The 14,073-nt window shown below is 44.9% G+C and overlaps 1 protein-coding gene across 3 annotated transcripts; it reads right to left on the reverse strand.

Annotated features, from left to right (window-relative positions):
• Positions 1-520: 520 nt before the first annotated feature.
• On the reverse strand, positions 521-11,278 carry ZFYVE19 (zinc finger FYVE-type containing 19). 3 transcript variants are annotated; one of them, XM_080593464.1, is made up of 11 exons: positions 11,091-11,278; positions 10,673-10,794; positions 8,859-8,912; positions 8,089-8,243; positions 6,965-7,110; positions 5,952-6,066; positions 5,185-5,394; positions 4,811-4,890; positions 3,961-4,071; positions 2,393-2,535; positions 521-1,044 (listed from the first exon to the last, which is right to left on the reverse strand). In XM_080593464.1, the coding sequence occupies exons 1-11, from the start codon at positions 11,142-11,144 to the stop codon at positions 978-980; spliced, it is 1,257 nt and encodes a 418-aa protein (XP_080449590.1). In that variant the 5' UTR covers positions 11,145-11,278; the 3' UTR covers positions 521-977. The 3 variants fall into 3 exon arrangements, with proteins under 3 accessions (XP_080449590.1, XP_080449592.1, XP_080449591.1); XM_080593466.1 differs by lacking the exons at positions 10,673-10,794; positions 11,091-11,278 and adding an exon at positions 9,016-9,052 and having other exon boundaries at positions 8,859-8,937; XM_080593465.1 differs by lacking the exons at positions 521-1,044; positions 2,393-2,535 and adding an exon at positions 3,542-3,688.
• Positions 11,279-14,073: the final 2,795 nt, after the last annotated feature.

Consider the following 14,073-nt stretch of genomic DNA (forward strand, 5'->3'; position numbering starts at 1 on the left):
AAAGTTTAGTCAGGTATTTCAAGCAATTCTGGGTGCTGTAGCCACTGGCATGTGTCATGTGCATCTGAACTATCTCCAAGGAGGGATATAAGGAAACTAAACTGAGTTTCTCTCATAGCCAGATAAACAGCACCATACAAATAGCATCTTTATTCTATCAGGGGACCAATAGAGCCAAGCCCCACCTTAATATTAACACGCAACTCTTCCAGACTAACATGCTAACAGATAATGTGGAATTTAGGCACTGCCACTGCAGATCACCATGCAGTGCATTTGGAGCAGATTACCTTTACAAAGCATCCTTCATTTCAAGTACAGGAGCAACACTGCTCATCAAGGCAGAGTAACCGTAACTCCTCTGCACCTTCCCAGCAACACCACAGAAACATTTTTTGTGACTTCATGATCCTCACTATCTTCCCCTGAGCCGCTTGACAGAAGGACTGAGATATCACAGGAGGGTGACACTTTGTAAAGAACTATCAAGCATTCCCAGTTGAGACTTTAAACACAGGCCTCTGTAAATAGTTTTTATTATGTTTTGGAAATTCTCATCACACACGACCACGATGTAGACAGTTTCTTAGTGCAAAGTGCTTTGCTGCCTTGTGAACCAATGTGTAAGTTAGCAAAAGCAGGAAGTTACTTATCAGCCAGCACTGCCTTAACCATACATCTTTACTGCTACCCACATCGCCTTACTTTATCTATAAATATATAGATGCATATCCACTTCCTCACATCAAGTCCTTATTTATCCCAAACAGGCATGGCAAACCCAGCACTTTTCTGGTTGCGTTTGTGAGGACAACGATACACGCCCTCCAAGCCTCTCTCAGATTACAGCACATCCTTTTACTGTCCAAAACATCACCCATTTTGGCTGCAAATCCAGTTGGCGTCTTCCCCTCTGGCCGACTCCCTCTTTTCCCGTTCTCCATCTCCTTTTCTGCCCATGAAGAATGTGATCACCTCTACTTGCGAGGAAGATGATAGCGGGAAGTGTGGTGGTCCTTCAGGTCAAACTCATCGTGGCCTTCCCTAAGAAGCAAACACAAACTGCAGTTAGCAGTAAACACCCAGGCAGGAAAACTCACCTTTAATCACTGCACAGGATGCCTCCTAGCTGCCCTATAAGAAACCTATCCCAAGGCCTAACTGATAGGACCCCACTGGCAGTCACGTGGACTGGTTACTTGAGACATTTGGAGCAGAAGCCTCTGATGTACGTTATGAAAAGCTCTGTTCATCCTTGCCTGCTGGTATGGGAAATGACAGAAGTCCTCTCTGCCTCCTTCCCTCTTTGAGAGATTCCAGTAATTGGTAGCTTACTTTCAGCACCATGTTTGTGATTCACAGGCATGTTAGCAACTCCTATGACAACAGCCAAAATGACAGTCTGCTCCATAGAGCTCTGAAAAATAACTGTCATGGCTAAAATGCAGTGTACTGGCAGCCGTCTTAACCATGTTGAGAAGCAGGCAGTGGTGAGTAAGACACAAGCTTGCATCTCCAGCATACGACTGATACGCTCACTCACCTAACACACCGCTGGTTCTGCTTTTATAGACGTTTGGCTGAAATTTGTTTGCTTGTTTTGTTTTTAAGTCATCTGATATTGCCAGTTGTATGTTTACTTACCATTTTAGTAAGTTTTCCATTCTCATCTCTCTATAAAACCCCTTTGCAGGAAATGAGAGAATACACATAAAAGCATCCCTTACTTTCCCAACCAGATCCTTAACATCTTGCTATCTAAATGTCATCCAGAAGTAATGAGAACACAGCCAACTACTCAATACTTTCAAGGCATAAAAAAAGAGAAGCCACTCAGGCTGTGATGAATAACTTTGTATTCAAGGGAATTAACCCTCCAAATCTGAGACAGCAACATTTTGTCAAAAATCAAGTTAGGGGTGTTTAGGCCCAACTGAGGAAGAGAAGTTTCTCCATATATTTCAACAACCTGACATTTTAAATATGGTTTAAGACTTCAGGGTCTCAACCTAAGAAAATCCTCAGAAATTTATACTGTCTGATCTCCCCTCTTGTGAGAATCCAGCCTAGATTACTCATCAACGTCATTAAAAAGTCGCAGAAGTCACTAAACAATGGTCTCACTTATCCCATCCCACGCACATCAGCTGCTCCAGAGATCGGCCAAACAATGTGCCCAAACATGCGCTGGAGCAGAACAGACAGAGCATTGCTGCCCAGGGCCAGTTTAGTCCCCGAGGCCTGGGGTAACTACTGGTCATTCAGCTCAGACCTGGGTTCTTCGAATCTTCCTTCCTACTTCCTGTTCTTCTGCCCAACAGGAAGAACAAATAAAATTGGCGAAGCTTACCTGTGACCTGCCCCTCAGATAAAGAGGGATTGCAAGACTTACCGAAAACAGCGCTGGCAGTAGAGATCCCCATCGCAGCCATGGCAACGCAAAGTAGCATCTTCATTGCAGATACAGCACCAGGGTAATTCATCCTCATCACTGTCATCTGTCTTGGTAAGAGCTGTGTTGGTTGGAGTCTGGCTCTAATTCACAAAGAAAACAGACACGGAATTCAAACCGCAGCAGACACAATACAGATACAGTACTTCCATTGTAATGCATGATGGCCACAGTGGCAAATCAAATAGCCCAAGGATGTTCACTCTCAGTTGATCCTAAGTCAAGATGAACTTGAACTTGCCCAGAGCTCAAGGATAGGCTCCATATGCATGTATGTACGTATCTAGACTGTTAAATAAACACCCAAGATACTACTAGCATTTGCTTATGAGTTTGTATTGCCTGGAAGGTAAACACCCTCAATTCAGTGTCTACAGCAACACACACCCACATCGCCTGGACTGTGTTAAAGGTTGAAGCCCAGATCTTCTGGGAGACACAACAGCAATACCAAGTAACAGACAATTCCTGCTGTGGGAAGGTGGGAAAAATGGAGGTTTCAATTTTCTCCATGTTACAGAAAGAAAACTTAGGGACAAAGAAAGTGATTTGCCAAAATACCCCTACCACTGATTTGCACCTGAGGTTGGGCCAAAAAGGTCTTTTGAAATCACAATCTGGACCATATCCACGAGGTCATCCATTGTCTCCTTGTGCTTTACAGAGACTTTGTAGAACTGAACAGCCATATGCACACCAAAACACAGCACCTGAACACTGGCAAAGGCAGCTTCCTAACACAATAGCAGTAAGATAGCACTAGCTTTTACAACAGTGATTCCAAAAGTGCAAGGTGGCTGGCATACCTATGAGATGGTTGTTTGCAACAATGCTTACAATTAAATAATTTCTTCCACCAGGGACAGAACTGTCAGGTGTCTGTGACTCACAGGTCCATTTAATTCTCATCATATACATTAGAGAAGGTGTACGTACTTCCATAACAGACTGGAATCCATTCTGAGTGTAGGGTATCTTGTTGCTAATCCCTTCCCCTGACGTTTCAAGAGAACACAGAAGGTCAATTACTATCTAGAGTCTATTCTGCACATGCTGAAAGCAATGGCAAACCTCCCACTTACCCTGTTCCAGGCTCTATGCTACTAGACCATGGCCTTCTTGGTCTAATTATATGGGTGAGTTAAAAATCCCTTTTCTGATATCCACTCTGGCAGGCTGATTTTGATTGACTTCTCTGGGTTTAGAGGACACTATCCCATTCAGCAGAAAGCCAGCCTGAAAGGAATTGGATTCCAGGGTGTGAGTAATTTCTTTTAAAAGTGCAAGGATGAGTCACAGCTGTGCTCAGGGTTGGTCAGCCATGCAGACGCCCCTGAGATGTTTGATTTCTCAGCTTGTCTGCCTTGGAGAAGCTGTTTTTGTTTGTTTTGTTTTTTTCCTCCCTTCACTGCACTGAGCCTAGGCTACATCAAACTTTTGCTGCAGAGCTGTACTCTCCTGGGACCCCAGAGCACATCATTTCAAGAGATCCTGACCAGTCCACTGACCTTTTGCTTTGTTTTCTTATACAGGTTCTGTTGTGAGGGTCCTGGCTGGGTGGTCTGATCTGGAGGAATGTTGAATCCACTTGCTTCATCCAGGGCCACTTCCTCTGTGAGCTAGTTGTAACAGAAAGAAAGAAGCCTCTTGTTTCGAATACAATCAGGAGTCCCATTCTAGACTCTAAACCTCCCTCCCTTCTCCTTGCCCCCGTGCAGTAACTGGAGATGACTGAACACATCAGTCTGGTGTTCTCTGGACAGCTGTGAGCTTGCTCTACTTGCACTCTGAATACCGCGTGTACATTGCGAACAGTTAGTGTGACAGCAGGGGCCCTAAACTAATATACTCTGCTTTGCAGTGCAGCTATCAGCAGATGCTCAACTTCATGCTAACCATACATGTGGTCTGTGTCATCAGCCAGGAACATGAGCACAGAAAGTTCATGTCTGCCTGCAAAATAATTCACAGACATTTTAGACAGAAATGGAGGCATAAGCTGTGCTAAACAGCCCACATCTCATCATCCATGTTCTAGCTGGGTGGGGGAAAAAAAAACAAAACAAAGTAAGGAAGTACAAGCAGAGTGGGAGCAGGGCTGGAGAGAAGACACACACTACAAGAGACACTAACAACGAATGAAAAAGAGAACTTTAACAGACTGGTAGAAAAGTCTTCTATCTCCTGTAGCTGAATCGCTGCATGGGAGCTAGCATTGGAAAAGCACTAGGAGGGGAAGGAATGAGACTCTCTCCAGGAACAGAAAAACACAATTTGCATGCTCACTAGGTTAAAAAAAAAAACACACCAGGAATGATTGACAGGAAGATAAACAAGGCCACAGGCGCCACTTCTGACCTGTTTTAGCACTCTCCGAATGGCTTCCTCCTCATCCAATTCTTCATCACTGTCAGGGAGTTTATAAGATTCCAATGTAACTGCACGAATGAGAGACAGAGCATGCAAGAGTTATCTCAAAGAAAGGTACAAGACAAAGCAGGCCATCCTTACAGTTCCAGCCTCGATGTCTTAGTTGAGGTTAAGATGCTAAGGCTAAGATCTTTAATACTGATTTCATGATGAATGAATCTTTACTACTTTACAGGCAACAAAAACGGTCTGTTTCTTTAAGAACAGATGAATTCAATGGATAAAAGCCTCTCAGAAGAGAAATTACTCTGACACAGGAACCTGGTCCCTCTCTTGGGACTGTATTCTCCTCTGCTACCCACCTTTCTCTGGGTCCTGACCTCTGAGCACTGCCAATCTCTTTGCAACTTCTAAGATCTTTTCCTGCCTAGTGTTTTCATCTCGCAGCTCAGCAGCAGCCTCTGCCAGAAGTTTATTCTTCTCTTCCTCTAGCTGTTTTGGGTCCAGACTTGCATGGCAAGCATAATCTTCACTTTCCCGATTTAGGTCATTCAAGTTTTGGCTACTAGCAGCTGCAAACAGACAGGCAGAAAGAATGTGCTGGTGACTCAGCAGCAGTGTTCCTTGGGTACAGCCAACATCACTAAAGCAACAGACAGCATGGGAGAAGCTTGAAGCTCTCCATTAATCCAGGTAATAATGGGAGAAGGCATGACACAACCGGATCCACACTGTACGTGAAGAAAAGAAAGTGAGCTAATCTGCACTTTACAGGGAGATTACAGAGAAAGCACTGCAGCTGGAAAGGTAATGGTATCCCAGATTCTGATGTTTTACAACAGAGCACAGACACATTAGGAGTAGCAACAGCTCCTCCATAGGAAGTGTGGCCTTACAGAAACAGACAAGCAACCTGAGTAATACAACCCTGAGAAAATGGAACCACCTCTCAAGCAAAGATGATGAGACCCAGCATGGAGCTAGATGGCTGTTCTTAGTCAATGTGGGAGTCATAAGGGGGAAGATATGAACTGGACAAGTGAGCTAAACAGGGCAACACATATTCCCTGCTCGCTATAGCACATACATTAATAGAAAGAAATAGATCTTTGGAATCCAAAATAGATACCTTGAGGCTGGGCTCCTGGACTGTAATGCTCATCAATGGCAACTTCCTCAGCCAGCTGAGTTAACAGGTCATCTGTTTGCTGTGTCAGACTTCTGGTATCAGGGGGTCGATGTACCTGAGAAACAAGGAGGGCATGGGAGAAAGCAAATGAGAGGAAAGTAGCTTACTCAAACAATGGAAAAGTCAGATAGCAATACAATCCCACGCAGAATCAGCATAAAAAGATGCATCTCCTGATTTTGTGAGCCTCAGCTTATGGGTATCTGATGCAAGACTTTCAAGGCTTCATTCTCAGAGCTGTTGAATGCCCACAACTCTAAACGTAATCACCTAAACAGGGCAAGGAGGTGCTGAATATATAGGAGTAGATGCTGCTGAAACCCAGCCCCAGCTCTGTCACTACCTCCAAAGTAAAAACGGTCCCATTCTCAACAGTGCCAACCACCAGCCCCACTGAGGTCTAAGAGAACAGCTGCATGTGCAGCACTGCTGAAAAAGGAGCATGAGGAAACAATTTATCAGGGACAAGATCATTCATATAAGCCCGGAAGGCAGAAATCCAACTCCTTCCTCTTCGGTCTCAGGCTAATCACTTTACCTCTCTGGGCTTCAATTTCTGGAATAATTAACAGGATTTCCTTCAGAAGGGATACAGTAACAACTGTGAGATACAACTAGAAGGCAGGCTGGATAAGCCCAAAACCACTAATAAACAGCTTTGAAAAGGTATCGCGCCACTTAGGTACACAAATGGGTTGAGAAGAAAAAGGCTAGCATCTATTGTTAAAAACAACACATGAACTATATTTGACATAAAAGCAAAGGAACATATAGCACTGAAATTGATTCGGCATACTGGTAAAAGTTAGCCATTTGCTACTGAAGCAATGATGCAAAATGAGCTACCTGGACACAAAAAAGCTGAAGGGCAAAGAAAGACTAACATGCTGGGACACAAGAATTACTGTGCCAGCTCAGAATACACTGCTGGCCAAACAGATGGGGGAGCTTACTGGTCTGGGAGCCTGGGAAGGAGGACGTCTCCCTTGCAGGACAGCCAACCGGTCCTCCATTTCCTGCATGGATGGAACAGGTCCCCGGTAATCTTCCTTCAGTGCAGCCAACCTAGCTTCGATCTCAGCCTGAGAAGGGATGGACTCTGCAATTCAGAATAACCCAAGGTAGGGGGTTATTCTGTTAAGAAAAAACTTGAAGCCGTTTGTTTTCAGTAAGATTGTATTTTGTTCTGGAATCAGGCTTTGAACACCAGAGCAAAAACCTCCCTCAGCCCCTGATCTGAAGGAGGAATTATACAGCAACGACTCAGAAACTACCCTAATGCTAACCGCTACCCTTTTCTCCCAAGTCACTGCCTCCTCCACGTTTTATATTCCAGCCAGGAGACCATTGTTACTGTAACCTAATTTGGCAATCAGCTGACTAGGGATACCATGGACAGGCAGAGAAATGTGTGCCATTTAGGCAGTACAGTCCATTGCTCCCACACTCTTTAACATAACCCTAGGCCTATCAGGCTGAAAAAATCCCCTATGCAACAAGGTAACCACTTTGCAGTTTTTCTTTCCCTTCTAGAGACCATGTAGCATTTTAAGAAGTTTATTCTCCCACAAGCACCCCGCTGAGGCAGCCCCAGATCTGACCATTGTAGACTGGGATCAGAGTCCCTTTTTGTCTTCTGTGAGGCAAGGCTGGCCAGAACATAATCCCACAGAGACTGGTACCACAGTGGTCCAGCACAATGACCCACAGGAAAACTTCTGCAAAATGGTTTGGCCAAAAATAACTCATTTCATTCTGCTGCTACTGTGTTTGACACAGACTTTTACCCCAAACAATGGAAAACAAGAAAGTGATTTCACGGGTAAGATACTGCCCCAAAACTGAGAAGCAGTTTCAAGAGAAGCCCCAAAGAACAAAATCAAAGTGAAAAATTAAAACCACTGTGGAACCTGGCCACTGTGGCAGCAAGATGTGGCTGCTCTGATCATATTTAACCCTTCAATTCCCTAAAAAGACAGACACTGAGTGTCCAGTACTTCCCTCTCCCTCCTGGTTCCACGCTTACCAAGTAGCAGCATTCCCACCCAGGGAATCTCCAGTGCTCTTCAAAACTTACTGGGTTTCCTTTCCTCTCTGAGCTTCTGCAGTCTCTCTGCAATAGCTCTATCCTCTTTTGAGAGCCCCTGGTATCTGGAGTCAGCTTGACCTGGGGATTTGGCAGCTGCCTTCTGTTTTCCTTTCATTTGCTTAGCCTCAAAAGCTGCTACACGCCTGTGACAAGGATGGAAAAAAACACAATTGAAAAGAGGGGAGTTTAAATCCTAAGATATGAAAACACTCTCTGTGAGCCCAACAGGCTAGGTGAAGAATGTCAATGTAAAAGAGAATGGAAACTGCTCATTCCTGTACCAGGCTCTCCCATCCTGGCACAACGAGGTACTGCCAAGGGTAAGGCAAACCATAGCTCATAAATGTAGTAGGCATGGCACTATTTCTGAGGAGACAGGGAACATTTCACCACCAGGCTCCTGTTTCCAAGCCAAGCACAACCAGTCACAGATAAATACTGGCAGGCTGCTGTTCTTGAGTCTATTCAAAAGTAAAAAGAGTCCCCTATATCCTTCACAACAAAAGAAACAAACAACAAAGCAAAAGGCCCATCTTTAAACTAATTCTGATCAAGTGAACACCCACGTCACAACACAATCCCCCCCCACTTTTGGTGGTCTCTATGGGGAAATATGAAAGGGCCTGGAACATGATCTAGGTGACCCTGCTTGAGCAGGGCGCTTGGACTAGATGATCTCTGGAGGTCCCTTCCAACCTCAACCATTCTGCGATTACTCTACAGCAGAAACAACTGTGTGACTGGCAAGTGCAACTCACTTTTTGTAGTTTTCTGGTGGCGACCATTTTGCTGAACTGTTCTGAGGTTCCTGTCTGAAAGACAAAATCATTGACATCTCTGAATTCAAGGCTTCGCCATATGCTTCAATCATCTATTCTCTGAATCCAAGAGGGATCGGTATACATGTTTACTGACCTCCTGGTACAGTCCCGTTCATAACCTCATTAATATGGGGAATGATTAGCTGGTGAAAGACATTAAGATGATATAGCTGCTTTGGACAGCATGGAACTTCACTTCTAGTCCTTTGTTCCTGACGTTTTGCATCTGAACAAAGAATTGTTTAATACGGACACCAGGCAGGGCTGAAATACCCTCATCTTTCAGAGCACGCATATCCCAGTTCAGCAAGCAGAGAGCGAGCAGTTAGGTGAGCCTCCCAGCGTAATTAGCTTCCAAAGTGTACAACTCTCTGAAAGGGGTTGTGGCATGCAACAAACAGAATTATATAATGCATAAGCTAAATAAAACATTACAAAAATGATTATGTAACCACTAGTATCACGATGACAGATGACATCTTCTAGGACACTTGAACACTGCACAACACAATCATGTCTTGAGTAACTGTGTTCTCTCTGTGTTCACGCTGACCTGCTAAACTACACGCTTACAAAGGGCAGCATATTTTATTTATTCTTAGAAGGCACAGCTACAAACACATCTGTGCTAAGGCCTGTATAACAACAAAGGCAATGTCTTTACTGGACCACTTTCCAGCTCCAAGGTGTCAGTTGTGAAAGCTGTTTGCATGAAGAACTTCAGTCCGCGCAGCCTACAGAACTGCAGTCTATGCATATTATCTACCAGATATTCACTCAGACAACAATTTTTTTCTGTTGTAACTCTATAGTACTGACATTAAACAGACAAGGTAAAAATCAACAAGAGAGACATGGGAAAAGGCTGAGCTGTTTTCTAAATAGCTTTGGAGTAAGGGAAGTCAGAAATTTTAAGAGCTGGAATACTGTGAATACTGTATTTGCACCTGATATCAACAGCTCATGCTATTTTCACAAGCCAGTGCTTTTGCAGTAAAGACCTGTGCAATACAAGGCTCTTGTTTAGACTGCAAAACAAGAAAATTCCCTGCTTGCTGGTGTAAATTCCTTGCTATAGCAGAAAAGCAGGAAAGGGAGGTAAAAGAAACGCAAAAGGAAGAGAACATGGAGGAATTGGTAAAGAGAGGGGTTCTCATGTACTTTTGTGGTCTTGTGTTACTTGTTCATATGTGTGATCAATACTGTTACTGAATTAATTTGTTTTCAGCACACAATCTATGGGTTATATATGCATTTTTGTTTTCTTTTAGAAGCAAACCAATTTTATGTTACAAAACTTAAGTTTTCAGGCTACACATAGCAGGGACCTCTCAAAAATGAGTAGCTGAGATGCTGTTTGTTCAGAGGTAATACTTGGATAATATTGTTAGGCTGCTGAACGACGACAGTTCTGAAAAGGCTTCCCTTTTAAAAGGGTGGGCAAACACACGGTGGTGCGTAACCTGGTCTCTTCTAGCTAGGACACCTATAGATATTCAGGGTCCATCCATGAAGATTTAAATGTGGTTCTTTCAGGCTATGCTGACACCACAGAGAACAGCCTCACAAACCGTGGTTCGTGTCTCTGGGCTGAACAGCTCACCTAACAGCAGTTCAGCTATGGTGGGGCTTAGAAATCCACGGCACAGGCAGCGTGCCTGCGCATGTACAAGGCACGGCTCCCCCTCAGAAACCCGCAACGCAACACCGGATCGCAGAACGCGTTGGGGGAAGGCCTCCCCCCGCCTTACCCCGTCAGCTTTCCGTGGCACTGCTTGCACACCTTCTGCTGGCCACCTCCACAACGGGGCACGGCGGCGCTGAAGCTGAGGCAGCTGGAGCAGAAGGCCCGGCCGCAGCTCGCACAGCCGCACTGCGGGGACACAAAATGCTGTCATTAATTAATTAATTAATTAATTACTCTGTGTTTAACAGGCAGCCGGCAGGGCGGGGCTCCGTCACCTGGACGCGGAGCACCACAGGCAGAGCTGGGTCAGGCTGGTGTTTGCTTGGGACGGTGCCGCGAGGTGCCCCCGCTGCCAGGGGAGGCCGGCTCTAACTTTTTCACCTCCTCCCCACCAGACCCTCGCGACAAGGCGGGCCCTCGGGGCCGGGCGGGTGACAGCCTGCTTGTCGCGACACAGCGAGGGACGCGCGGCAGGGACTTGCCTCCTTCTTGAAGACGCCGAACTTGCGAGCACACCCGTAGCACCGGCTGTCCATGGCGCACAGACCCGGCCCTGCCGTCCCGCTACGACACCCAAATCGCGACTATCGGCGGCGGGAGCAGCCCTCCTGCCCCGCTGCGGCGCACGGCCTGATGGGAGTTGTAGTCCTCCGAGCCGCCAGCCCCGCCTCCAGCTTGCCGGGGGCCTCTCATGGGATAAACTACATTACCCAGGGTAGCGCACGGAGCCTGCCGGGAGCAACCTGCGGCTACCTGCCGCGCGGTGCACTGTGGTACTTGTAGTCCGTGGCGCCCTGCTGTCAGAGACTCCATTTCCCTGCCCCTTCCCCTGCCCGGCGCCGGGGCGGCGCTGCGTATGGCCGCCACCTGAGGGCATTGTAGGCCGCTGCCTTGCTCCCCCCAGTACAGCAGCTGTAGTTGGTACAGCATTTTTGCCCACTAACTACTGTTGATTGTTAATAAGACCCACCGTGTATTTTATAACACTGACTGGGTTGCGCTCAAGTTGTTGTTTCTTCCTTTTTTTTTTTTTTTTTTCCTGGTCTTAAACCGGTGACAAAGATGCTGGTTCAGGAGAGCGTGAAATCAGCTGAACTGTAAAATTCCAGTTAACCCCAGCCAGTATTTCTCCTGGTGTATGTTTGCCTGCCTTCACAACTAAATATCCTATGGTGCTTGACCAAAACAACTGCTGAGTGTAGCTCTAGGTGCCACTGGTTCCTGTGAATCATCTTGTTAGTTCTGTGGTTTTGCAATTACAGTTTGCTTTCTTTCTGGTTTAATAGACAAACCCACACTGTAAAGACTTCCACAATTAAATTGGGAAAGAGCCTGAGCTATTCAAGGAAGTAAGACTCATTAATAGCTGAACAAAGCTAAAAGAAAAAATAAAAGGGGTTTTCCCCTCAAACATTTATTTTTTAAAGCACTGAAGAACATTAGAAAGACAACCATATAAAACGTTGAAACTACAGTTTGCACCTGTCCAACAAATATATTAGAGCATACCTGGAAATTCCAGGTACTGTAGGCATAAAACAGAGATTTGAGATAAAACAAAATTGTATCAAATAAAAACAGTTTGGTCTTGGCTTTGCTGTTGAACTGGTTAATGGGAAAAGAGGAAGAGGAAGTTTTGATCTGAAAGCTATGGAGGAACCTACAGATTGGCAGGTGTAATTTGGAGTGCCGCCCTTCGATATCCAGCTGAAGCAACCCAAAGGACTTTACTACTCAGAGAGCGCCACCAGCAGAGGTGAACGAGAGGGAGAAAGGCACTTAAAGACATTTAACTGACTAGTTTAGAAACGCCTCAGCTGAACTGCCAAATGGAGCTGACAGGAGCGACCACGACAGCAGACAGACCCCGCTGTCCCTTTGCTGCAGGAGGCCGGGACACCTTCACCTCCACCCAGTGGTGTCCACCAGGGGGGGCCCAGCTCCCGCAGCTCCGCCAGGTACCGCACCAGGAGGCTGCTTGGCTGCAGGACAGCAGCAGCTATTCTTTTATTTTCCGGCCTGCAGATGTTTCTCATGATAAAGGGAATGCAGATTATTAAAAGCCTGCGTGGCGACTTAGCCCATAAAATTTGGAATTTCTGTTTGAAACAGAAGAGATTAAACGGTCTTTGGTTAATAGGCCGTCTTGCCAAGCTGACTTGTTGCACAGTAAGTTGTATATTTTCTGTTCCACGTAGTTATAGCTGCCAATGCCACGTTTAACTTGCTGTGAAACTGTGCCTCAGTGTATTAGATTTGGCCTGGATTCTCTTGGGACTTGATTACTATAATGCAGCCACATCCAGAAGTTGAACTCTTTGCTCTGAAAAAGTTCAAATTAATTCAAAACGTGGCTGCTGGCCAACTCAGTCTCCCAGGCTGGAACGTTTCTCCTTGCAGTTGTGTGACAAAAAGGGCAAATCATCACCACACTGAAACTGAAAACTGAGTTTGAGTACTCTTGCTGTTACAGTAGGCTTGTTTACTTCTTCCAGATGAGGAACCAATTGTACTATCAGCATGCCGAAAGTTACCCTTATTTTTTGTCAGGCCTTGGGGTTCTAGTCATGCAAATGAATGTTTTCTCAACCACAATTATTTACTTACATAAGGGAAATGTGTTTTAAATTAAACCAAAACACACAAAAATAATCTTATGAATAGTAATTTTTGTCTGTAGTGCTTTATTCCAGGCTGTTTTTGTCTTACTACAGTAACTGGCAAATCTCTGTTCTGGTTCTTGCAGAGTAAGAAAGCATACTACTTGAAGGCCCTGACTTGCCTCCCAGACAGGCCCTTGGACAGCCCCAAGGCAGGTAAAATTGAACTACATGGACACAAACAGTCTTCTTGCCTCTTCCACATGTACAGGCTCATGGATGCAGCTCTGTTTTAGTACAGATCTGCCTTAGTGCACAATTAAGGTAACATCTGTTTGTGTCATAAGTCACATACATACATGAGAATAGACACATTTGTTACTGCTAGCTACCTCAGTTTTTTAAGGTTAAATGCTTACATGTAGGTTTTCAAAGACATATTAATTGAATGATGAACTTTCATTAGAACCTCTCAAAATCCTTTGGTGCTGGTACTTGAATCTTAAACCTTTGGCCATTATGCCCCTGGTGTCTATTGGCTGGTGACTCTTAATTCATTTATCTCAGAATTTGAATGTTAATAGCAAGCTTCTAAATCATTATTGTATATGGGCAATGCACATTGTGAGGGGATTATTGTCTGTTAGATGAAAGTCCTCTTATACTGTGCAATTGGGTGCACCTAATTTCTTAACAGGGTCTGTGAATTTTATAACTTCTCCATTTAAGATCCTCAGTTAACCGTGTATGAAAATGAACAGTAGTCATTATGACAGGGATGTTTTGTATCTTACATTTCCCTGTTTGCTGGTCCACAAATTTATAGATGAATAACATATATATATATATATATATATAACTGAAA

Source organism: Anser brachyrhynchus (genome assembly GCF_964034855.1).
Source record: "Anser brachyrhynchus genome assembly, chromosome: 5".
NCBI classification, from domain to species: Eukaryota; Metazoa; Chordata; class Aves; order Anseriformes; family Anatidae; genus Anser; species Anser brachyrhynchus.